Below are 24,488 nucleotides of genomic sequence, written 5' to 3'. Positions count from 1 at the left end.
ATTGGCTACGCTCCCTACAAGCTGATTTGTGCAGCACTGAATGGTGGCCTTAAAATTGCATCACCCCTTTGCCTGTTGCCATGGCGCTGCTGAAGCACAGCAGTGTGAGTGAATCTCAGTGTTTGTCCCTTTTAAAACAAGGTGATTGTACTTATTGGTTTGGGGGCAGGGGGCGGTTGAATGGACTGGGCGGTAACCATAAAGCAACTTAACATGTTACCGATCGGCTTATTCAGGTGCAAAATAGCTCGCTGTAATCAAACATCTCTGTTTTGGCTGGGAAAAGTCAATGTTTTTGCACATTCTGAAGAAGCGTGGCAGGTTTGTTAACCTGGCAGGTAAACGTTTCGAGTTCTAGACCCAGTTCACAGTTTTGCCACTGGAATCCACAGTCTCTTAGTGCCATTTTTAATACATATTTGTGGGTTATTATCTTGCACATGAACTTTATCAAAGGTGTTATTCACCCTGTCTTAAGCATTGCTAAAGCAATGGGTTCACAAGTGAATATGCAAAAAATTTCTTGCTTTCTAACAATGTAGCTGAAGAGACAAGAATAGATTGTACACGAAACATGCAGGACAAAAATCAAAACCTGCATTTACAGCATCGATTTATATTTAGTAAAAGGCTGGGCTGTATGGTGGTGCACTGGCTAGCGTTGGTGCATTCATGGTACCTGGACTGTCGGTTTAGATTTGAGTTCAAATCTGGTTTATGTGGAGTTTTCAGTCCAAAGATATGTGTTTCAGGTGAACTGGGGGCTCTGGATTGCCCTTTGTGTGTGTGTGAGAGAGATTGCATTGCAATAGAACCCATCCATCCCGAATGCACCCTTCCTCGTGCCCAGTACTTCCTGGATAAGCTCTGGACCACCGCGACTCTGTATGGGACAAGCACTGAAGGGTGAATTATTTTGTGCAAAAACACGGAAGATGAAATGAAACAGAAGTTTTAGTCAGAAGCTTTCAGAAGTGCTGTCATAAGTAACATCTCGGAAGTTCTCTAGTGTTCTGGTGTCCAGAAAGATTCCTCTGTCCCGTCCGTCTAAATCAGAGATATCGTCTGGGACCTTTACCCATAACTGAGTTTAGAGCTGATAACCAGCCCCAGGTCAAGGAACTGTACAGATTGTTTCCTAATGGGAACACTTCTGGATATTGGGGGGGGGTTAGGAGGGGCTTCTGATGCATTCCACATGGTGGCACCCTTTGTCTAGACTAAATGTCATAAGTGTGTGCCCCTAAACGGGGTAGATGTGGACAGCTAGGTGCATTTTGCACCTTCAGACCCGGTGGTCCGGAGGGCTTGCGCACTATGCTTTGTCACTTGTGAGGAAATCTTCTCATTACGCAGACCGCCCTAATAAGGAACATTTCCATTCTCTGGGATCTCCAGCTGAGGAGGGTTATTTCTCAGCAGAGTGTGGGTGGTGTGCATTAAACAATCCTGCCCCTTTACACACGTGTCAGGAGATGAGGCAGAATGGCAATGCCTCTCTTGAGGCAAGCTGCCTTAAAGAGTAAAGTAAATTAAAATAAAATCAGGCCTGCAGGCTCTGTCTTCGTCAATATTTTAGTTCTCTGTATCTTACTCACAACTCATATTTTTAGACAAATGTGCATGTTAAGTTGTTCTATATGTGTTTACCTGTCATCTGTTTCGCATTACATTTTTTTTATATTCCTTTTATTACTTTGATTATTTTGCTGTACAACAAATTCCATTTAGTCTGTAATGGTGATTTGAATGTTAATAGAGTATGAACAGTTTAAATAGTATTTGGCATTTACATTCACATTTATTCAATTAGCAGACACTTTTCTCCAAAGCAATTCCCAACTCAGAGAAAGCAAAAGAATATGAACTTTTGTTCTGAGTGGGTGAAAAGTTATTGAAAAACCATTGGATGGATGGATGGAAGGATGGATGGATAAGCAGTATTTTCTACACAAGTGTGCTAAGGGAGTTGTGTGTAGTAAATCAGTAAACTGGTTAATAGGGAGGGGGTGCAGTAGCGCAGCAGATTTGGCTGGGTCCTGCTCTGTAGGAGGTCTGGGGTTCAAGTCCTGCTCGGGGTGCCTTGTGATGGACTGGCGTCCTGTCTTGGGTGTGTCCCCTCTGGCCTTGTGCCCTGTGTTGCTGGGTTAGACTTTGGCTTGCCGCAACCCCACTTGGGACAAGGGGTTTCAGTCAGTGTGTCTAGTTAATGAGGGACTGCAAATTAATTGCACCTAACTGGCTTCAATAAATGTGGTAAGGGAGTAAGTACACAGAAAGATTTGAGGGGAAAAAAAGAAAAAAAAAAACCACTTAAAATAAACAAGAGCTTTGCGGTATAAAAAGCAAAATCATAAATCCTGGGAACAGATCTGTTTTATGTTTTGTCAGTGCATCTAAAACAAAAGGATTCGGCATTGAAATTCGATCTAGCCACACCTCCTTGTCTCCAATTGGCCGTAAATCTCAGATTGACATACCTTGCAACGAATCAGAGGGTGGTCGCCCTTCCTCGACAGCGTAGTTGATGGCAGAAATGTAAACACTAAATAACCCATAATACGAGCGCTCGTATTTGGTACTTACTTATATTAAGCAAATAGGACTGAACATGTATGTGTGGCTTGAAAGAACCATAATTGTACCCAATATGGAATTTGCTCACATCACTAGTGTAACCCATTTTTCCGTTTTATGGCTAAGTGTGTCAGAAATTTAGGTCATCCTTTTTTTTCTTTTAGCATAGTAAACTTGGCAAGATAAGGCTCAATATTTTCACAGCTCTGCCAGCGTCTGTGCAATTTGTAGCTTCAAGGCTATGATATTTAAAATACCAGCTCCTCTGTCAGCCTTGTATCAAAGTGAGAGGCGGATTAAGGTTTATTCCTGCATCAAAATATGCACCTCTGCAGAGAGAGCCAAAGCTGGTGTAAATGAATAGGTGTGGCTAGAAGTAGTTTTTATAGTTATCATTAAATAATGCGTACCTGTAAATAAATAATTTATATGGAGTACCTGCTATGGTATTCACTGGCAATAAATGTGTCTTTATCTTAGAATTAAAACAGCTCTGCACGTATTCAGCCTTGGATGCACAACATAATCCTTGGATGGACCTTGAGGCTTCCAAGTAGAGGATATCTTAGTTTTGCTTATTTTTCATTTTTCTGAGCACACCAGGTAGCTGTGAAGTACTTGGCCCCGGGTTCGATTCTTGACTGAGCTGCTGGTTCTGTTTCCACCCGCAGTACAAAGATATGTTGATTAGTTGGACTGGTCGCGTTACATTTTACATTTACATTTATTCATTTAACAGACACTTTTCTCCAAAGCGATGTACAGCTCATAGGAAATACAATGTGTACATTACATTAACAGAAAGAGAGATATAGATGCAGATGTGTGATACTTAGGTGCAGTTAGTTAGCTTCTTTCCACCGTATGAACCAATGTTCATCAGAGGAGTAGCTGCATAAAACCTTACCAGAATATTCATGATTCCTGATCACACACACACACACACACACACACACACACGCACACATACATTTTCTGAACCGCTTATCCCATACAGGGTCGCGGGGAACCGGAGCCTACCCGGCAACTCAGGGTGTAAGGCCGGAGGGGGAGAGGACACACCCAGGACGGGACACCAGTCCGTCGCAAGGCACCCCAAGCGGGACTTGAACCCCAGACCCACCAGAGAGCAAGACCCAGTCCAACCCACTGTGCCATCGCGCCCCCCTGTGATTCCTGATCACCTTCCTAGAAATTTTTTTTTGGAGATACATGTAATCATTTGCATTACATTACAGGAGTAGCTGTGTAATGGTTTATCTGGGCATCATCTTAAAATTAGAGCGCATGAACATTTACACCTTACATGAACTTAAGAGATCATGGGTGAAGTGAGTCTGAAAAGGTGAGTTTTAAGACTCTTTTTAAATGTGGACAGAGAATCAGTGGTTCTGAGTGAGAGAGGGAGGTCGTTCTACCACAACAGAGCCAGAACCAAGAAATGTCGTGCTTTACCTTTTGCTCTCGGGACCACCAGGCGGGCAGATGTAGAAGAGCGTAGCAGTCTGTTGGCATTAAGTTGCATTTGGATTGTGTGTGTCCCTGAGTCTGTCCTGGGATGACCTGCCATCCTGTCCAGTGTCCAAGGTTTCTGTCTTGCTTCCAATGTTTCTTGGATAAGCTCCAGGCCCCCTGCGACCCTATTCTGCGTAAGCGGGTTTAGCGGGTTTAGAAGATGAATGAATAAAGTCCAGATTCTTTGTCAGACCCCTCAAGGCATCTGCTGACTCTTACTAGACATATTTCATGCAGCTGTCAACTGGATATCATATCAGTATGTTCCACAGTTTGTTTCTATAGAGGCCAGTGGTGTACTGTGTAATGCTTTGTAGTGATTTATTGCACTACGTATGTGTGTGTGTGTATTACATTATACAAATCACAGCATATTTAATGCAACCATGTGCACGTCACTAAAACCTATTTCCTGTTAAAATTAAAAACCCCAAGTGTGTTGGCATCAGATTACATGTGATTAAAGAAATACTTGGTATCTTTTTAAAGCCAAAGGATTTATTATCTGAAAGACTTATTTGTCTTTCACATTCATTTACATTCCTTCAAAAAAGTACTTTCAAATCAAGCAGCAAATTATGGTTCTCACAGTCTAGTACATTGAGAAATTGCTAGAGATTAATTTTAATTGATGACTGATAATTAATTCACTTCAGTACCTTTATTCTGCAACCCGATTTCAAAAGCTGAATGGGTAGAAGCAAACTAGAAACATATGGTAAGTCTTATGGTAAATGTTTTCTGGTGTAGCTCAACAAGAAGTGTTTACAAATGAAGTACGGTTGAGTTCTTAACAATATTTTCATTCATTGTTACTCCGTTGAGCACTAGCCTCTCTAACCCACTGAGACATTACACCTTACTGTATATTTGTCTCCTACAATTTGGTTTTACAGGAAACTGAAATCTTGGACATCACCTACATCAAGGATGCAAGAACTGGGAAATGCACAAAGACGCCAAAGGTACCAACTGTTCTTATTGTTTTCGCTGTTACATTTTTCACTTTTGCATAAATATACAGTACACATCCATTAGAAAGGTTTAATCATTCACCTACATTTTTAGGGGGGAGTGAAATTACTTTTCTGTCATCTTACTGCTTAGTACAGTATGTATTTGTAAGAAGTATATATAAATATACAGTATATAACTATATATTTCTGTGATTTTTTTTTTTTTGTATCTTTTTGTACCAGTCTGTGTGAAATCATTACAATGAATGACCTGAGACAACACGGTCCGAACCCTGAACAATTGTTCTTCTGTGTCCTATTTTTGTCCCGAACACGGAGAAAGAACACGGAGTTCGGCGTTCAGTGTTGACTGTTTACTGGGCTCTTGTCATTTGACTGCCATGTGCTCCTGACCAGACAACTCACTTGACACTTTTCGAAAATGAGTGCAATTTAACTTTAATTCTGCGCATCCAGCCGGGCCTTTGGGATCTGTTCTTGTTGCCCGCGTCTCCCCGCTTATCGCTGGCCGATTTGCTCGCTGCGTGGCAATAAAAGTGGCGACGCGGTGGCGCAGCTGCCCCCTTTCTGGGTGAGTAAGCTGGGTGCTTTCATGCCAAGCGAGGCTACGCCGCACGGAAAATGCCGGAATCCAGAGAGGGCCTCGAGAGCCAGCCAAAAAGAAAAGCCTTTCTGGCTGAAAGAACACAAAGGGAGCAGAACTAGGAAATAAAACCTTTCGGTAGGAAATGGAAGAAGGCAGGAAACTGGAACGGAAAGTACTTTTAGTAGACGCGAACCCTTCTAGGTCCCAGTGTGCATCCTTCATAGGTTCACAAAGCTGTCCCGTCCCTCCCCGTTTGTGCTTTAACTGTCACGTATGTGTTTTGAAGTTTCATACTCTTATATGTGCTTTGAAAGCCCAGTGGTACGTTAGATGTTTTTCAATATGGTTCGAAACCTGCATCCTTTCAATGCCTTCACCTGCATGTGTTTCATACACGGACTCCTGTTGCAGAAATTTGTCATTGTTCTGATGTTGGGCACCCTGCTGGAGTATTTATTGCTCCCTTTTATTGTCTTAACTTAATCATTTCTGTCAGCTGGTTGCGAGCTAGGAGGGAAATTCGCTGCCGCGTCTCCCTTTGCAGAAATATCCATGGTGCGTAACCTAGCAACAGCTCTCAAACTACTCCGGAGCGCGCAGGCGACTGCGGCTCATGGCCGTATGCAGTCAGGTGTGCAAGTCCATGCTTCCTTTGGTATCTCCTTTCATTCTCATCTTCACCTCCTGCTTTCATTTTCATTTGCACTTTTTGGCTGAGTATCACTCTGTTTGTGCTCGCAATTTGAGAACCCTTTTGTTGCATCTTCTTCTGTGCAACAGTTGATCTCCGAAAGCATTATGATGATGAACTGTGATGGCACCTGTTGATTAACAACTGTATGTTTAGTTTTTCTGTGTTTTAAACAGATTACCACCAAGAAATACCAAATCAGAGTTGAAGGGATTATTATCGAACAGGCATTTCTCTGTAACAATTATTTATTAAATTGGTGCTTTTCTCTAAAGGAACTTACAGTGTTAAGTCACCTACAGCTACTTACCCATTTCTATAGCTGGGTAACTTTACTGGCGCAATTTAGAGCAAGTACCTTGCTGAACGGTACTGGAGCCAGAAGCAGGGTTCAAATCTGCAACCTCTGGGTTCAAGAGCTTCCTCATATTCCATGATACTGTATATCCACTACACTACCAGCTATCCCCTATATATGACAGTGAAAAATGAATTCTTTTATATTTTCCCACATTTTTCATTTTTAAATATGTTGAATGTAACTAATCAAAATATTTCACTGGATAAAAGCAGAAAGAAGTGCACAGATTGTGAGCGCAGCTCATTAAGGCTTCTCGATTGGATGGATATGATAGATAGAACTGTGAAGTGAGTTCAGAAGAAAACGTGAGGCTTATATAAGTAAGGATCTAATATTTCACGACAAGATTAAGGACATGCTGTATGGTAGACTAAGCCCCCAGCAGGGAACCACAGCAAAGAGTCATCGTGTCTTAGACTGCAATGCATGCAGAAATCATGGCGGTTGAGGGCTGATGTCTTGCAGGAAAGAAACTGCATCTCTAATTGAAACAGACGGGGATTTAAAGTCAGGAAAAATATGTTGACAACTGAGAGTTTTGCCAGCAATGCTTATTATTACGCATTATTATACCGAGCTTAGCTGAATGCCAGACAATAGCTACCTCGTTCTGCCAAGTTTGTCATCTCCTCTCAGCTCGCCTAAAATAGAAGGCTGATTGCTAGAATAGAATTTTAAAAAAACAAACCTCTAGTTTTTACTGTCCGATACATTTTTTACTCACCTTTTCAGAGCAGCATATTATGTCCATAACAATAAAATGTATACTAATTGTGCTGCAGTATTTTCAGATCATATGTGCAAGTTTTCCTGTACCGATGCACCTACTCGAACGATGAACATAAGTGCATCAAGTGAAAAGAAACAAACTAGATTTACTTAAGAATCACATGTTTGCAACTGTCTCTTTCTCCTAATGTAATGCACAAATTGTATTTTCGCTGAGATGTACCTCATTTTGGAGAAAAGTGTCTGCTAAATGAATAAATGTAAATGTAAATGTAAAGGATGATGATTTTCAAGTTTGCTCTCAGAACATTTTTGCAAGAAGTCAAGAAAAGGTAGATGATTAAATTTGACGAAAGAAAGCTTAGCGGATGTGAATACAGACCTGTAACCTGAAGGTATCAATCCGAGGCGCTGCTGTTATACTTGTGCACCTGCTGATGGTTCCTAAAGTGCTCTTGTAAAATGAATGCATGTCCTCATTGCTGTATGAACGGGTAAAAACTTTCACTGCCTTGGTTCAAAACATTGTGTCAACAACAAAACAATAAAAACTTCAACAGCTTCTTAGTGATGACGGCTTTTACTTTCATGAGCTTCCTCATGTTCCATGATATAACTCTGCAGGTACTGATGCTCGATATACAGTATTTATTCTTTAGATGAGGAAGTTTCACTGATGACAAATTGTGAGACAAACTACAAAATGTCTCGCTGACAAAATTTACCGCTGTGCTGTCCTTGATCCATCGCCCACTTTAGCACTTACTGTGTCAGTCATTTTAAGGAGCTTGATCTTCCTTGCCCAACCTGGTAATGAGCAGGATAATTGTTAGAACTGAGTCGAACCCCCGGATGCATTAGCGCTTTTGAACACAACAAATTGGGAGACTTCTGTGTTCTGTGCCGCCTATTGGATGCAACGTAAACACTTCCCAGCAATGAAATTGCTATTTTATTTTAATGAAACTTGTCCATCAAGCTGCCCTGTGCCTTTCAGACTGAGTACAGGTCACCTTTGTCTCTGATTGTGGTTAAAAGTTAAAGTGAACCAGCAGGAAAAAACCTCTACAGTCCAAAATCTGGTGCTATATGCACCGTCATCACGAAGTTGGTATAGAGGAAACGCTATAAAAGAGATGGGCAAATTGAATGTGAGCTTTAACACAAAGCAACCAGCTGAGAAATAATATCAATTACCATTTTAATGCAACTAATGATATTCATGGCACAGAATGGTGTGGTTATTAATGGCCATGACTCAGGCTTCTGGGGTTCGAAATCTGAATACGTACTCTGTGCTCTTTGTGTGTGTTTATGTGTGGAGAGGGTGTGGAACAATGGTTTCTTAATTTCCCTGGTAATTCAAACTGCTGAGGCACTGCGGTCAGTTTGCTGTAGCTGTATGAGCTGCCGTGCATTTGTGCTAAAAGACTAGGAAGTGTTGTGTCACCTGCAGGGTTGGTTTCTACAGGCTTTTTGAATAACCTGTCAGTGTTGTGCAGAAAATATACATCTTAATGCCCTGCTGACCTTTTTGAATCCATTGGGGATCACACTTCTGGTTCCAATTTGGAATAGATGTTTTCCGATAAATTAAAAGTAGCAATTACTAAGAAGAGTTTTCCGATTGATTATTCTTGACTTCCAGTTAGTGACTCTAAATTGTCTATAATGTATGTGAGTCAGTGAGTGTGTTTGATTGCCCTGTGATGAAGTGGTGATCTGTCCAGATTGTATCCTGCTTCATGCTTTATGCATCTGGAGGAGGCTCTGGACCACGGAGACCCTACACTGGCAAAGATACTGAAGATAAATAAATAAAGTACTTATTAGCCAGTCTTCATAGTAATGCCTTTAAGCATTTCACATTTACATTTATTCATTTAGCAGATGCTTTCATGCAAAGTGACGTACAGTTGAGCGAAAACATAAGTGCATTTCACCAACAGATGGAGAGACATAGATGCAGACACTCGATTCTCAAGCACACTCAGTTTGTCTGATGTCACAGTTTGAACCGGCATACAGTAACTGGGTAGCTGTATATAGAATTGGTAGAAAGTACAGCATCTTAAAAGAGGTAACATTTACATGAGTAGCAGCATGCATAGTTGAAAGGGAATGCAACAGTATTTTTGACTAATGATATAATGCAAACATATGGAGTAGATAGGAGATCTGGAAAGAAATTAGTCAAGGAGATGTGTTTTGAGATGCTTCTTGAATGATGAGAGGGATTCAGTGTTTCTGAGTGAGAAAAAGAGCTCAATCCACCATATTAGAGCCAGAAAAGAGAACCTTGGACTTTTGATTTTGGACTTCTTCTGTGTGGCACTACCAGAGGGCAGAGATAGAGGAGCATTGACATCTGGTTGGGGCATCATGAGCAATCAGGTCCTGTAGGACTTGGAGCTGATCCGTTGATGATCTTGTTGGCCATAACCAGAGTCTTAAACTCGACAGGAACAGCTACAGGGAGACAATGGAGAAAGATGGGGAGAGGGGATACAAGGGAACGCTTTGGCAGGTCAAACACTCTTCATGCAGCCGCATTCTGTATCAGCTGGAGAGGTTTGATGGAGGAGACTAGAAGACCAGACAAGAGAGAGTTGCAGTGGTCCAGGTAGAATATCACCATGGCCTGAACCAGAAGTTGCATAAAGTGTCATGTGAAATAAGGGTGGATCCTGAGGCTGCTATTGAGAATGTATCTGCAGGACCAGGTTATCACATCAGCGGGTTGAGAGAAGCAGAGACAAGAGTCGATGTGCAAGTGACCGATGAAGTGAATGAAATGAGCATGTTGTCCAGTTTCACAGAGGGTTCCCCTACAGGTGGATGAACCATGGTAAAGGATCTTGGTTTTGGAGAGGCTGAGTTTTCGATGGTGATCAGTCATCCAAGGAGGTCATTTTTATTCTTTTTCTTCATTTACTTTTCTTCAAAGTAACTTACAATGATTTACCCATTTATACATCTGGGAATTTTTTTTTTTTTTAACTGCAGCAGTTCAGGAGTACTACAGCAGATAGTAGGATCTGAATCTGCATACTGCCGGTGCCAAAGACATAACTGTATTCATAACAATATTATCATACTTTAGCTCCCTGATGCCTTTATCCAAGCTAACTTATAGTGTTAAATGTTTATATTTATTTTTTATAGAGTCGCAGTTCACGATCCACTCCATTGTAAGGTTGCTGTACACACTTACAGCTGGAATATTGCAGGTCCGCCATAGTTTTCCACTACGGGTTTGTTTCAGTTCATAACACCCAAATTATGTTCTGAGCCAGGACATCGGCTTTCAATGTGCAACATCAGTATCCTCAACACTGCTTTTGGCGCTGGTTTCTGCTAGGTCCGGGGGGAAGGAAACGTCCTACTGACCCACTAATTCCGCTTTCAGCAATCTGGTGCTTCCTGGAGATTTGCCCACGCTTAGCATCATCCTTAGGGCAAAACGGTGCAGGGTGCCATGGCCTCCGGCTCTAACCTTCACATTGTGAACTGCACACAGTTGCGGGTAGGTCTGGCCATCATGTCTGACCTCCTGGGATGTTATCATTAAATAGAAGGATCTGATAGTCCGTCACAGCTTGACAACCTGCCTGCAGGAAATATATCAGAGATTGCGAGATCCAATTTTTCTTTCTGACGTCAGGCCTGCGAACGGTTCCAGCCTCTTATGTCTCTTCCCATAATGCTTTGTGACTGTGTCTTGGACAGATGTAGAGCCACAGGGTTTGGCAGCGAATGTGGGACCATCGAAATATGTATTTGTGAATTATTTATAAATATTTTATACCGGATTAGATAACCATTCATGTGTCCTTCTTATATGTCTGAAACTGGAGTTCAGCTTTACATGAGCACATTTGCTTTATTCATGGAGGTATATGGTGTAAGTTTTTAGTTAAACGTATCTGAGTAGAGGACAGCATGGAAGCACAGTGAGAAGCTTTGGTGTCTTCTCTTTCCTGGGCTGTAGGCTCTGATGTGGGTTAGAATCCGACTCATTCTGGGTGGAGTTTGAATGTTCTTCCGCTGTCCAAAGACGTCCCTCATGTTAATTGGTAACTCTGAATTGCCCATAGCATGCGTACGTGTGTCTGATTGATCTGTGGTCAACTGGCTTCCCATCCAGCGTGTACCCTGCCTGCAACCCTGTATTTCAAGGACAGACTCTAGACCCTACACTAGGAAAATGGAAAACAGACTGTCTAAGTTGTCATGATTTTTAAGACAAATGTGTTGCAAGCTAGATATTAATTGGCGTATACCTTAATAAGGCTACAGTAGAATAATGTGCTGATGAGAGGAGGAGGGGACAGGAGGCTAAAACTGAACAAGACAACTAGGGTCTTGTCATTAAGTGTTAACAAATGTCAAACAAAGCGACTTTATTTACCGGCTGGCTTTTAACACTTGTTCTCTTCCAGACAGCATTTTTACTCAACACTGTCAGCCAGGCCCTCAGTCCTCGGCAATGTATGTTAATGATGAAGTTGGCCAAAGTCCAAGAGTATAATTGTTACATTCATAGCAGCAGACAGTTTGTAGATATTGCAGGTTTTAAATCATCGGCGCTATTTCGGTCAACAGCTCATCCGTGTTGATGGAGAGGATAACAACAGGGGAGTTATATAAAGCCACCAAAGTCTCACCCAATATATTAACCTGTAGAATCATAAAATGTGTCCAGCATAGTCCAAATAAACCAGTTTAGTCACCATTGCTTATGTGTAATTTTGGAAAATGCTGCTAAGTACATCTTTAAACAGTTACCTCACCAGGTGGGAATGTACAAACACTCTATTCTTAGAACACATGTGTGCTCCGTGTCCTGCGCCCAGAGCGTCGCTCCACCACGACGGCCACACCGGGGTCTCGGTAGTGTCAGCTGCAGCAGAAACCCATTTATGGATTCTGCAAACTGCTGCTGCTTCAATTAATGGACACAGCAATCAATGCCGATCATTATCTGAGACCCCAAGTGAAGAAGTGACCCCAAGGTTAAAGTTAGGGAAAAGTGTTATCGTGGCTCTCCTTTCTGTTTCATTCCTAGTTTTACATTAAATGATTCCATGTGTTTTGGATTAAAAGTATCTTGTGTTCATAGTTACTCAGTTTTACTCTTTTTGTAATAATCAAGTCTCTGGCTAGCTCAATAAATAAATCATAAAAATTGTTACAGATACATATGGGAAATAACACAATTTTCTTATTACGGTTTGTTGTACATCAAGATATTTTCTTGATGCAGTTTGCACCTCCTAATTTATGATTTTTGAAATTGGGAAATATTCCCAAGGAGCCTGACTGTATTGCAGGCAGAATGGTTGCAGTGAACAGCGTTGTGGCCTTATAGTCTGATGATCCGATGTTCAGAACTTCGTTTCTGCTCTAGTACCCTTGATCAGGGTACTTACCCTGAATTGATGCAATAAGAATGTGCCGTTATTTAAAATGGAAAATAGCGATATGACTGCTTGATAACATTTCAAGTCTCCTTGGATAATGGTGCCGAATGAATAATTTTTCACTTTCCCAAACTCGTTTTCTGCTCAAACGATTGTTGAAAAACAATGTTTCTTAAGATACATGGGAGAGTAAATACTGTATATGTCGTGGAACAGGCTAAACAACATTTCTTTTATACTTAAACATTTTTGAAGTTTTTATTTAAGCATATGAATTTTAAGGTGACAAAGTTCAGGTTATTTTTTTCTGCCATAAATTAAATGTTGTCAATTATAACGGTTGACGGTACGGTAGTCAGCACATTGGTGCACTGTACTGTGTGCAGGTGCAGAGATAATTTGAAATCCAATTTATTTTTCATTACTCTATTTATTAAGCTGAATCATCTGGAAAATCCGGGGGGAGAATGAAATTATGTGTTACATTTATTATGTTTTGCAATGAAAAGAAACTGTATTTTATTGTTCTCGTTTTTTTTATTTCAGTAAAAATGTGTGATCCGTTTTACAAATCTAAATTTAAATTATAAAACACTCAAGCTTGCACTATTTTAAAATAGTTTTCTAACATGAGGAAACTCTCTGTTCTCAATTTTTTTATTATAGTGGCTTTGATAATGTTAATTGAAAATTATAAATGATAATTCGCCATACTATATATGTCTATACAGTAGCAGTGAAAAGTTTGAGAACTATTCTCGGGATATATCTTTCTTTTTCCTCACAGGGCCCTTGATTAATTAGTTTGATCAGGAAATGAGCCAATATGTCTCCTCAGCTCTTCAATTCCTGGCATCTGGAGGGTTTTCCACTCGGCTCAGGTGTTCCCAAGGGTGTTGTAACATCCCTGTCAACATAATTTTAAGAGTCAGTAGCAAGATCTCACTTTTTTCTGTGTTGAATGGAATAATGTCACCTAACGATAGCATGTAAAATGACAATAGTTGCAGCTCCAGCACCGAACCTTGGAAATTATTATATGTCAGAATAACTGCACACAAGGTGCAGATCACATTTCTAGCCGCGCTCCATGCAGATTGAGAGAATATTCCATAGCCCCCCCTTTGCTGAAATTAGTTTTATTAATTTTTTGCAATATAAGGAACAATTTCACTTGTTGAAATGTATTTGCGCCATGATGCTTGAAGTGGACAGTACTCTGTGACTCCCCCTTAAAGGTTTGGGCTTGAGTAGTCTGGTTTTACCCTGAAAGCTGGAACCAGACCTTGCATAATGGACACAAAAACACAGACGTGACAGACTGAATTTGCGAATAATGATTCATCTACGCAAACATAATTTCTGTCCTAAAGAGCAATTTATCAATCACAGTTAACAGTATTACTCCTTTACATATATAGACATCTGTACAACTGGACTCCGACTTATGATCTTTTAAGTAACTAACTTTTTACCGTTACCAGTTTTTCGAGAGGTCTTTAATATCTGTTCTCATGAAGAAAGCTAGCATAGAAATTGAAATTGTGTGCCAAAGCATCACCCAATGCACTGACAGGTGGCAATCCCAATAGTAAGTTCTGCCTTGAGTTTTTCCAAAAGTGCGGTGGAGGTGGAAAAGCAGCCAACGGAAGATGTGCAAGCTGTAGGTGATCCCCTGCCTTGAAGATCTACCAGTTTTGAGCTGTCAATGAAGCTCCGAATCTCCGTTACCCTCCACCTCCACGTAATGCCTAAGGCTCCGAATTGATGCGCAGATGTTGTCTATGAGTCAAGGTTACAACAATGTAAATTGTATTGCTTTTTGTATCCTCTTGGTTTAGCTCTGCTGTATATGTGAAACATCTGAATGTAATGTTATTTCTGTGGATTCGGGAGTTTAACCGCATTGCTGGACACTGGACAGTGTATTTTCCACAATATTGTGCTGTAATGAGGTGCTGTTTGTATCTCGTAGTGGCCTGGTACCCCGGAATTAAACTCTGTACTTAACAACAAGGGTGCGTGGGAAGGCTTGCGTGACACGTCGGGGAGTGTGTGCTTGAGAGTGATCAGGCGTGACGATGAGATCCAGTTTTAGGCTTTTATTAATCGCTGTAGAAGACCACTCGAATGTATTCGCAGAAAAATAATAATAACGCAACACATTTTTAGGCACAGTTGCAAAGGGAGCGTCCGGAGCAGCCTTCCACTTCTCCCCCTCCCTTATAGGCCTCGCTAAGTGCTCTCGCTTTGCTCGCACCCGAAGGCTGTTGGGGCTAATGAGCCAACACTCACGTGTCGCTTCCCAACGAGAGAAGAGGAGGGTGCGCTCCGCCAGCGCTTATTTCTGAATAACTGCAAATACAATAACTAGTCTAATGTTTTGCACCTGCTTTGTTGCGCATTTCAACTCCAGTAGCTCTGCGACACGGAATGCCTGGGGAGTTCATATGCACACACAGAGACAAGCACACACACACGCACACCGCATGGTTCAGTCTGCTCGGATCTTCCAGTCGAGCATCTCAAATGGCGCGCGGAGCCTGTCGCCTCGCATGCTGCTGTAACGCGGTGCGCTGCGGTGAAGCGGATGGAAACGCCACTTATCGTCGCACTCGTGAATGTTCCTGCTCGCTGAGTCTCAGGTCGTGGCTGGTCATTTCGTACCTTGAGCACAGAAAAAACAAAAGACTCGCTGAACTGGTAGTAAAATAAGGAGCGAAGGGCTCGGCTGCTTGAAAACCCCTCTTATATTTAGCATTTTGGAGCGGTGATTGGAGACTACGCTTCCAAAAACTGACCAAAAGACGTTTTATATTTCTGGACGCACGACTAGAACGAAACGTCTTCAAGTGTGCTCTCCCACCACTGCTCCAAAATACCTTGAGCGCACATACGTACTGCTCGTGTAACAGAGTCCTTGGGGGTGTGATTGTCCACTGCCATATGTCAGAATAAATAAAAAAAAAAAAAGAAAAATCTAAAAAAAAAACAGCTAAAATAGTAACAATAATAGTGATAGATAACAATAATAATGTTTTCGTCTTACATTTCGTTAAGTGTGCTGACAGTCTTTATTTTTATTGTCTACAGTTAATGAGTAGTTGCTTCTGGGATATTTAAAGTGAAGGTTGAGCTGCACTCAGAAGTGTGCCTGACTTTACTTAATGATCATGCAGAGATGTAAAGAATGTGTTTACCGCGTCAACCGGTCCTTCGTAAAAAACATGCCGTGACTTATATACCCAAGGTTCCAATCTGGATATCTGTCGAAACAATGAAAATTCACGCGGTATTTAAAGGTGATCCCGTTTGCACTGCTGCATGGATTTGCCCACCAGTGACATTTGACTCCCCATCAGTTTGCAGCTGCTCGTGGTTTGGGAGACGCATTCACAGCCAGGAGAGACACAGCAGACATGGATGAACGAGCAACGACGTTAGTGTATTATTGGGTCACAGAATCTCCCGGGGCTGTGTGCGGTTCAGCATTTATATGTGGTTTCCAGGGGTCTCTGCTTGTGGCTCAACTGGGCTGAGTCTCCCTGGATACCTTCAGTGCGGTGGAGAACTCAGTTGACTTCCATCCATCATAAATAACTGCTTGCCCTGAGCGGGGTTGCGGGAAGCTGGATCCTACCCGGCAACACAAGGCGCAAGGCCGAAGGGGGAGGGACACACCCAGGACAGGACAGGACAGGACAGGACAGGACAGGACAGGACGCCAGTCTGTTGCAAGGCACCCCAAGCAGGGCTCAAACGCCAGACCCTCCACACAGTGGGCACTGGCTGAACCTGCCACGCCACCACACGCCCCGCTTGGCTGACTTACAACATACAGCTACAATTATGAATTTACTTGCTGGAAAAGTATTTTCGCTAAACTTTTTCTCAGCAAGTTTGATCAGGAAATGAGCCTGCACGTCTTCCACTTGTGCGTTGATTTGCCTTCACTCCTCCTGTCCAGTTCCTCCCATACAGGTGTTGGCCAGGTGGACCCACACTTCTTATTGACAGTGAATAACAGATGTGTTGATTTGTAAAAATGTACGCGCACATCCATCCGTAGCAATCTTTTCCTTTATTCTGTTTTTTCCTGATAAAATTTCAATAAACGCACTCGTGAATTGGCACGCGATTTGTGCAAGAACAAAACCAAGAAGCCAGAACTGTATTACTAATTGTGGGCGTGGTTTTCTTGTCAGGGGGGCGGAGTCTGCGTGGTTGTGGATGATAGAGTGGAGCACTATAGATGCTGATGTTGTCAGGAAGGTTTGCTGTCAATTTGGCCCCTGGTCAAAGTAAATCAGTGTTATCTATCACCTTGTCTCTCAAGGTGTCCATTTTTACTGGCAGACAACAGGGCAGGGACTGTCAGTCACATCTGTCATCCACAGTCTCACAATGTCCACACACTACATGGACTTCGTGATGGATTGTTAAGCCAGGCTTCCCTCCGGACCGAACTCTGTTCCTGCCCCCTCAATGCCATCAATCATCACCGGCCGGTTACATACAGGTTACCCCGATGACTTGTATGATGGTGGTTCAGTGAGATTGCCCCTGTCGCCTACGGCCCCCGTGACCCCAGATACCCCTTAACCATAGCTGCTGCTACGTTGACGAATGAGTTTTGATGTTGTGGAGCCGCTGGAGGACAGGGCTGGCCACATACGGTCTTGTACATCCACACGCCACGTTCAATAAATCACACTGCAGTAACTTTCTAGGGAAAAAATAAAAAACATGACGTTACAATAAATATGATGTTGCAGGGTCTTTCACTTTTTCAGTGAGGAATTCACCAATTTTATGAAGAAGTTTCTTTGCAGCTGTTTTCGGTTTGTCCGAAAATCCAAGTAGCCCAGTCGATGTAGCTTCAGACAGTTTTTGGGCCAGCAGGTAGCATAATGGTTATAGCAGTCACCAAAGACATGGGTTTCAGTCCCTGCTCCCACTGCAGTGCCCTTGATCAAGGTACTTACCCTGAACGAACACAGTAAAAATTACCCTATTGTATGAGTTGATAAATCAATGTACAGTGCATAGTTTAACATGTAACATTTTGTACATTGGACATGTAATCAGTAATCAATTAATGGTAATAACAAATAGTGGTTTATAAATGCTTGATAAAATAGAGGTTAATAAGATGATAAGAAAAAAATTAAGAAATAAAGTAGTCTGGTCAAAATGCTTTTTAAGTTCACATTTTGTGGCAGCACTGTACGATAAACATTTGATTATTTTTGTTCAATGAATGCAAAATATGCGTTTCATAAGTGAAAGTGAAAATGCTGGGAATCACAGACTGTATACGGTAAATGTTCAGCATTTGACACAGTTGGTCACAGATGCTCCATCTGTTGCAGGTCAGTAAGTTGCGGGCGCGTCTGTGACGCTAAAAAAACCACGATGGACGTGTCTGCGGTGCTTTGCAGTGGTTTTCTCCACCTTTCACCGCTCCCCGGGACATTTGCGTTCTGCACTTTGCCGGCCTCATTAGACCCGCAGCGTGTTCAGCTACTCAGCAGACGGCCTTTTGCGGTGAATCATTGCAGCCCGCGTTGCCGTTTCATAAATCAGTGGCTCTATTTCGGGAACATAACATACAGAAAGCATGGGCAAATTCCTGCATCTTCTTTTCACATTCGACTCCATATAGGAGCGTTTTTCTTCTCCTCTTTCAACCATCGTGATTACCTTTGAAAACCTGTCTCAGTGAATAATTCTGACTCTTTACTTGTTGAATTATCGAAAGACTGACATGTACAGGACTGCTGATCACGGGTCTCCTTTCCTGCGTGGCTCGCGTCGCTGTCGATGAGTCGCCATAATCCTCTCCAAGCTCAGCACCCAACATGCCTTTTTAATTGGGATCAGGCCTCTGCTAAAATGTGTGAGGACAAATCCCTCATCGTCCTCCCCAGTGAGCTCTCTGATAACATTGTATGAAGCCGGAACATTACATAAAGATCTCCGATTGTTGTTCGAATTTGAGAGGCTAAAGAGCCTAATAGGATATAAGCAGTACTACGAAACCCACTTTTTTTTTGTCTTTTAGAGACATCAAGTAACAATCATAAAGTTTATAACTGCGAATAATGCAGCAATGGCTATTATTGTACTCGTGTTATTGTGCTGTGTTATTATAGATGATGTATAAATATTTATGTAGACTGGTGACGCTGTAAATATTTACATACCATGCCTATGCAAATGAGAGGAACTGAGTAGACAGCAGGAACAAAACAGAACGGACAACATAATAACGTTTAGCGCCCTACAGATTGTGTATTCTTGCTTGTTCTTAGGCAGCTGTGTCTGAGTGTTACCGAAAGCGTTGAGAAATCATTCCGGCTGAGTGTGTCGGCCGGTTGACAGCTGATGAAGAAAGTGCAGGTTTTACACACCTTTGAGAGACCGGGGGCACCGGCAGGGAACATTAGGGGTGGAAAGGCACACCTCTTCACTCCACATACAGCACTTTGCACTATGGGTCGACAGTGTGAAAATGGATGAGGGAATGTCGGGCACACGCACACGCATGCGCGCACGCGCGAGGGCGAGTCAAAAAGTATCCGCAATGTATTCGTAAAGAATTACCTTGGGTGCTTTTTGACTACATTTACTTGTTTAGCGGACGCTTTTCTACAAAGCGGGCGGGCGTGGTGGCGTGGCAGGTTCGGCCAGTGCGCACTGCATGGAAGGTCTGGGGTTCGTGCCCTGCTTGGGGTGCCTTGTGGCGGACTGGCATCCCATCCGGGGTGGGTACCCCCCTCGGCCCTGCGCCCCGCGTTGCTGGGTCAGCTCCAGCTCGCCGTAACCCTGCTTGGGACAAGCAGTTGTGGACATTGGTTAGTTTTCCCAAAAGCAACTTCCAGTGAACTCTACGTAGTGTTACCAGCCCACACACCTTATTCACCGTGGTGACTTACACTGCTAGGAAACCAGAGCACCCAGAGGAAACCCAGACAGGCAACATGCAAACTCCACACAGATTGAGCAGGGATCAAACCCGCTTCCTCTTGCACCACGCAGGCGCTGTGAGACAGCAGCACTCCTTGCTGTGCCCCCCGACTACTTGCCTAATTTCGAGAATGTATATGTACAGGTTGTTATTAGTGAGAGGCGATTCTGGGTCTGATTCCACGCACGACTCTTCTTCTTTATTCAGCGTTGCACATGCAGTGCATCAAACATATGTTGAATGTTAACGCGGGCACGTACGACGGCAGCCTGCAAGGGTCAAAATAGATAATAGCTGCGCAACAGGAGGTTTCAGAAGCTGCCAGAAGAAGCTTCTGGATTACACAGCGAAAATAAGGAAAGCTCCGAACTGCTTGCTTCTCATTGCCCGGCAACACGATGTGCAGGCTCTTTGAATGAACGCCCTACCACCCCGCCCTTCCCCCGCTCTCCCGCTGTGAATCAACAGCTCTTCTAATTAAATCTCTCTCCATTCCCAAAGCCTCACCTGGCCAGGGTTCAAGAGGAGCAAGGAGCTGCTCTGGAGAATAGATATCTTCTTATACGTATGTCAGGGGCTCTTAAATTAGTTGTCAGAAGCTTCGGTGAGATCTGGAAGGCCAGGGAAACGTTGAACCAAAATGAAGGTCATCTCCCTCGCGTAGGAAGACACGGGCTCCTTCGCCCCTGCCAGTTCTCGCTTTGACGGGTGACCCAGGAATGGTGGACTTGGGAGGACACGCTGCCCTGTAGCTGCTTCTTCTGCGCCGGCCTCCCTCTTGTCCCGTAGATGTTATGTCACATTTGGACACCGTACACCTCTGAGCTGCAGCTTTTTCATCCTGGGAGCCGCATTACATATTTATGGAACGGGAGAGCATTTCTGAAATGGCGTTGTCACCTACAGCACTTAGTGACAAACTGTCACATGCAATTTTTCACAAACTATACAGGAAGATCAAAACAGACCAATGGAGTGGATTTGAACTGAATACTTCGTAGAAGAATTTTGCACTTAAATACAGGTCTGTTGCAAGACTGTTACATGCGCTGTTACTTGGTGGTCATGATCTCCAAATAAACATAATGGAACATTTTAAATTTTCCCCATTTTAAATTGACCCATTTAATACTTGAAGAGAAGCAACTCTTACTAGGAACTTTTGTCAAGGTTACAGTACTCGGAACTCTCCTGGGATTTAAACCCTCCGGCAACATGTAATTAAAATTGCAGCATGTCCACGTGAGATGAGCCGACGAACCTGTCAAGAGGAAGCAGTGCGAATGAAGCTGAAATGCATTATACATCAGAATCATTCTAACGGGAGGCTTTTGAATGCTAAGCGATTACTAGAAATCGAATTACATGTTTCTCAGTGCAGGGTGGGTTAATTGTTCATAACATGCATTATGAAGAAAGATGCTGGTTTTTGCATCTGTGCCCCCTCCTCCTCCCACATCCATTGTGGAATAACAGTAATATAAATAATGGGAATTATTACAAAATTCCCTTTTCTCTAACCCATTGTATCCCAGTGAAAGACATCTACAGTTAGATACAGTAAGTTAAAGAAAAATTATACGAAGAATAGAATTAATGATGAAAAAAAAACTGTGTCAATGGCTAAAGGTACCTTAGAAATCCCTGAGAAGGAATGTAATTCAGGAACAGGATTATTTTAAAATGAACATGAGGATTTTTTATAATATGTACTGCTGCCCCAATCCTGAGGATATATGTCAATACCTCCTAGAAGATAAAAGAAATATCTGTCTTTATTTGATATGTCAGAATATGTTTTGTGGTGCTGTGCTGAGGTTTCTGCTGTGGTTTTTATAGAATGTTCTGTTACCCTTCAGGAAGCCAAACTGCGAGAGCTGCTCGACGTGGGGAACCTGGTCGGCCGGATAGAGAACAAAATGTTGACGGTGGTGACCGGGCCGGATATGGTTAATATCAGCTACCTGAACTTCATGGCCTTCCAGGAGGAAGTCGCAAAGGTATTATCTTTTTACACGAAGCACTGGAAATTACTACTGTTTTAAGTGTTAGTGTTTTCATTATTTCATTGTTAGCTGAAAATGTGGAGTTAATTCAAATGGCCGGTTTTTCCAATTAAGAAACATAATAATAACATGATAAATAAAATAAATAAAAAAATGAACACACTCAAGAATATCAGATACCTTTAGTGCAGTGTCATTTCTCTTTTTCATTTCGCAGTCCAACAGCCCGCGGTAGCATATCGTCACCCTCTGTCTCAGAATTCTATTTTCAAATCATTTACTCGCTGTAATGAAATACGATAAAAAGAAAATTGTCATTGAAATGGAAAGTGGCGAAAGCTTCGTGATACATCAGATATTTCACTTCGGGGGAAAGAAAAGCTTTTGTTTTGTTGCTATTCAGGAGTGGGCAGATGAGTTGTTTAGCCTGGCGTCAAACCTGCTGGCGCAGAACATGTCAAGGGAATCCTGTCTGGAGAAAGCGTAAGTAGACGGCGGCGCAACAGCTGTGCAGACCGACGGCAGCGTAACAGCTGATACACCTCGGCTGCAAACTGTGGCAAACGTCCGACACCAGCCCCTGCTTTTACCGTCACCGCTGCCTTGACAAATTTCCATCCTAACTCGACTCGGAATTCATTTGCAGCATGCAGTCGCTACCGGACGTGTAGCTACATTCATTCATTCAACTAACGCTTTACGCCAAAGCAAGTTACAATGATAAGCCACTTCCAGTCATTTTTCCATTGATCCTGCTGGGTGATTTTTACTGGAGCAATTTCGGCTAAGAACCTTGGTCAAAGGTACCAAAGCAATAGGTGACGCATGAACCTGCAACCTTCAGATCTGGACGCAACAGGTCTAAGCACTACGCCATTAGCTGCCTGGTAATACTGGAAACTGTATGTACATACGTATCTGTGAATCACTTTGTTTATTTTGTTTTAAAATTTCATATCTAAAAAATAAACAGGTACACAAGACTCAAGCTTCAACTCAACCCAGAGGGCCGTATTCCTGTAAAGAAGTAAGTCGAGCGTCGCGTGTCGATTTATCGCAACTTCATATCTTTTTAGTAGTAATTATTTTACTTTTCAACTGCTAAACACTGGGAACGTCTCAGATTTAAAAGGAAATGTTTTAAAATTTATTAAGAAACCCAATATTAATCTCACTACCAGAAACTGCAGTAAAAGTATGTTCTGGATCACTGGTTATATAAATGTTTACACACATTGATAGCAGATTATTGCCAAGTCGTGCAACTGTGTTAGTTGGAATTGTCATAAAAATCTCTCCTCGGTGTGAAGATGTCATGTTAACAATGATCAGCATTATGGTTTAAAGGTGTGATAGAATGTCCGTTTGTTCCCTTCTGTGCAGCATCCATCGGATGTTTTCTGCAGACAGAAAGCGTGTGGAGACGGCGCTGGAGAGCTGCGGCCTCCCCTCCGGCAGGGTATGGGATCTCCTCAGGCAGCAAATGACACAAGTTAATTTAGTCAATTCTTTAAAGTAGCTAATTCACTGTTTTTTTTTTTTTTTTAACTTATTAATATTTTTCTGATTTAATGGATTTCTATATTTTCAGTGACATGCTTTGTTTGGGAACGCTGCAGTGCTAATGTGTATTTATTTCCACGCGCTGATGGATAGCAACCAGCGTCAGTGGCTCCTTTGTATGAAACCTCTGTGCCTGCCTGCAGAATGACTCCATCCCTCAAGAGGACTTTACTCCAGATGTGTACAAACAGTTCGTCAGTAACATCTGCCCAAGGTCAGAGATCAGCCAGATCTTCTCAGACCAGTAAGTCTGAATTTTGCATAAGCAGCTCATGAAAACCAACTGCGTAAAAAGGTTTTATATCATAGCGTGTTCATTCGACTTATTTTCTGTTTATATTATTATGATTATATGTTTCTCCAGAAGAATAACCATAATTAAATTAAAAAAAAAAAAAAAAAAAAAACAGTTTCCCACCGTTGGGTTTAAGATTACAGAGTAATTACAGAACACTTCCTGTGTGTTCAACACGTTCATTCACTGCAGATGTAAATAATTATTGTGTAACAAGGACTTCAGAAGTGAGATTTTAAGAAAAATGGAAATACGGAAGAAAAAAATTCTCAAGTTTCCGTAGAGTAAATCTGACAGCTTCAGCTGGGGAATGGTTAGCGAATCTGGAGAGACGGGACTCCTGTATTTGCTTAAAACACACAATTTCTCTAAGAAGCACCCTCCTACCTTCTCGAGGGGGGCCAAGGGGAGGGCGTACCTCACGCTGGAGCAGATGACGGACTTTGTGAACAACAAGCAGCGTGACCCCCGGCTCAATGAGATCCTGTACCCCCCGCTAAAGCCCGACCAGGTGCAGCTCCTCATTGAGAAATATGAGCCCAACAGCAGCCTTGTCCAAAAAGGTCAGTGTCTGGGTGTCCACTCGCAGTCACCTGTACCTTCACAGCGATAGCACTATTACAGTATATTTCATCATCTGCTGCAATATTTGGAATTGCGTGTTTGTAAATATACTGTATATGTCTGCTGATTGCTTTTAGATGAGTTATCCTTTCACTAAACTAACCCCATTTAGAGTTCAGTATTTAAAAGTAAGACCCCACCAATCTGAGATTCAGCACGGCATTTGGATTG

General features: G+C 42.4%; 1 protein-coding gene across 4 annotated transcripts in view; it reads left to right on the top strand.

Moving 5' to 3' along the window:
• plcb1 (phospholipase C beta 1) overlaps window positions 1–24,488 on the top strand; it is a 63,156-nt gene that overhangs the window by 7,469 nt on the left and 31,199 nt on the right. For all 4 annotated transcript variants that reach the window (XM_018733371.2, XM_018733378.2, XM_018733363.2 and 1 more), the window contains exons 3-9: window positions 4,989–5,057; window positions 21,689–21,829; window positions 22,239–22,318; window positions 22,809–22,862; window positions 23,219–23,294; window positions 23,542–23,642; window positions 24,090–24,256. In XM_018733371.2, coding sequence (XP_018588887.1) covers window positions 4,989–5,057; window positions 21,689–21,829; window positions 22,239–22,318; window positions 22,809–22,862; window positions 23,219–23,294; window positions 23,542–23,642; window positions 24,090–24,256 — 688 coding nt within the window. The remainder of the gene's footprint in view (window positions 1–4,988; window positions 5,058–21,688; window positions 21,830–22,238; window positions 22,319–22,808; window positions 22,863–23,218; window positions 23,295–23,541; window positions 23,643–24,089; window positions 24,257–24,488) is intronic.

This window comes from Scleropages formosus, chromosome 15, assembly GCF_900964775.1.
Source record: "Scleropages formosus chromosome 15, fSclFor1.1, whole genome shotgun sequence".
Classification (NCBI taxonomy): Eukaryota; Metazoa; Chordata; class Actinopteri; order Osteoglossiformes; family Osteoglossidae; genus Scleropages; species Scleropages formosus.
This window is presented reverse-complemented; position numbering and strand designations above follow the sequence as displayed.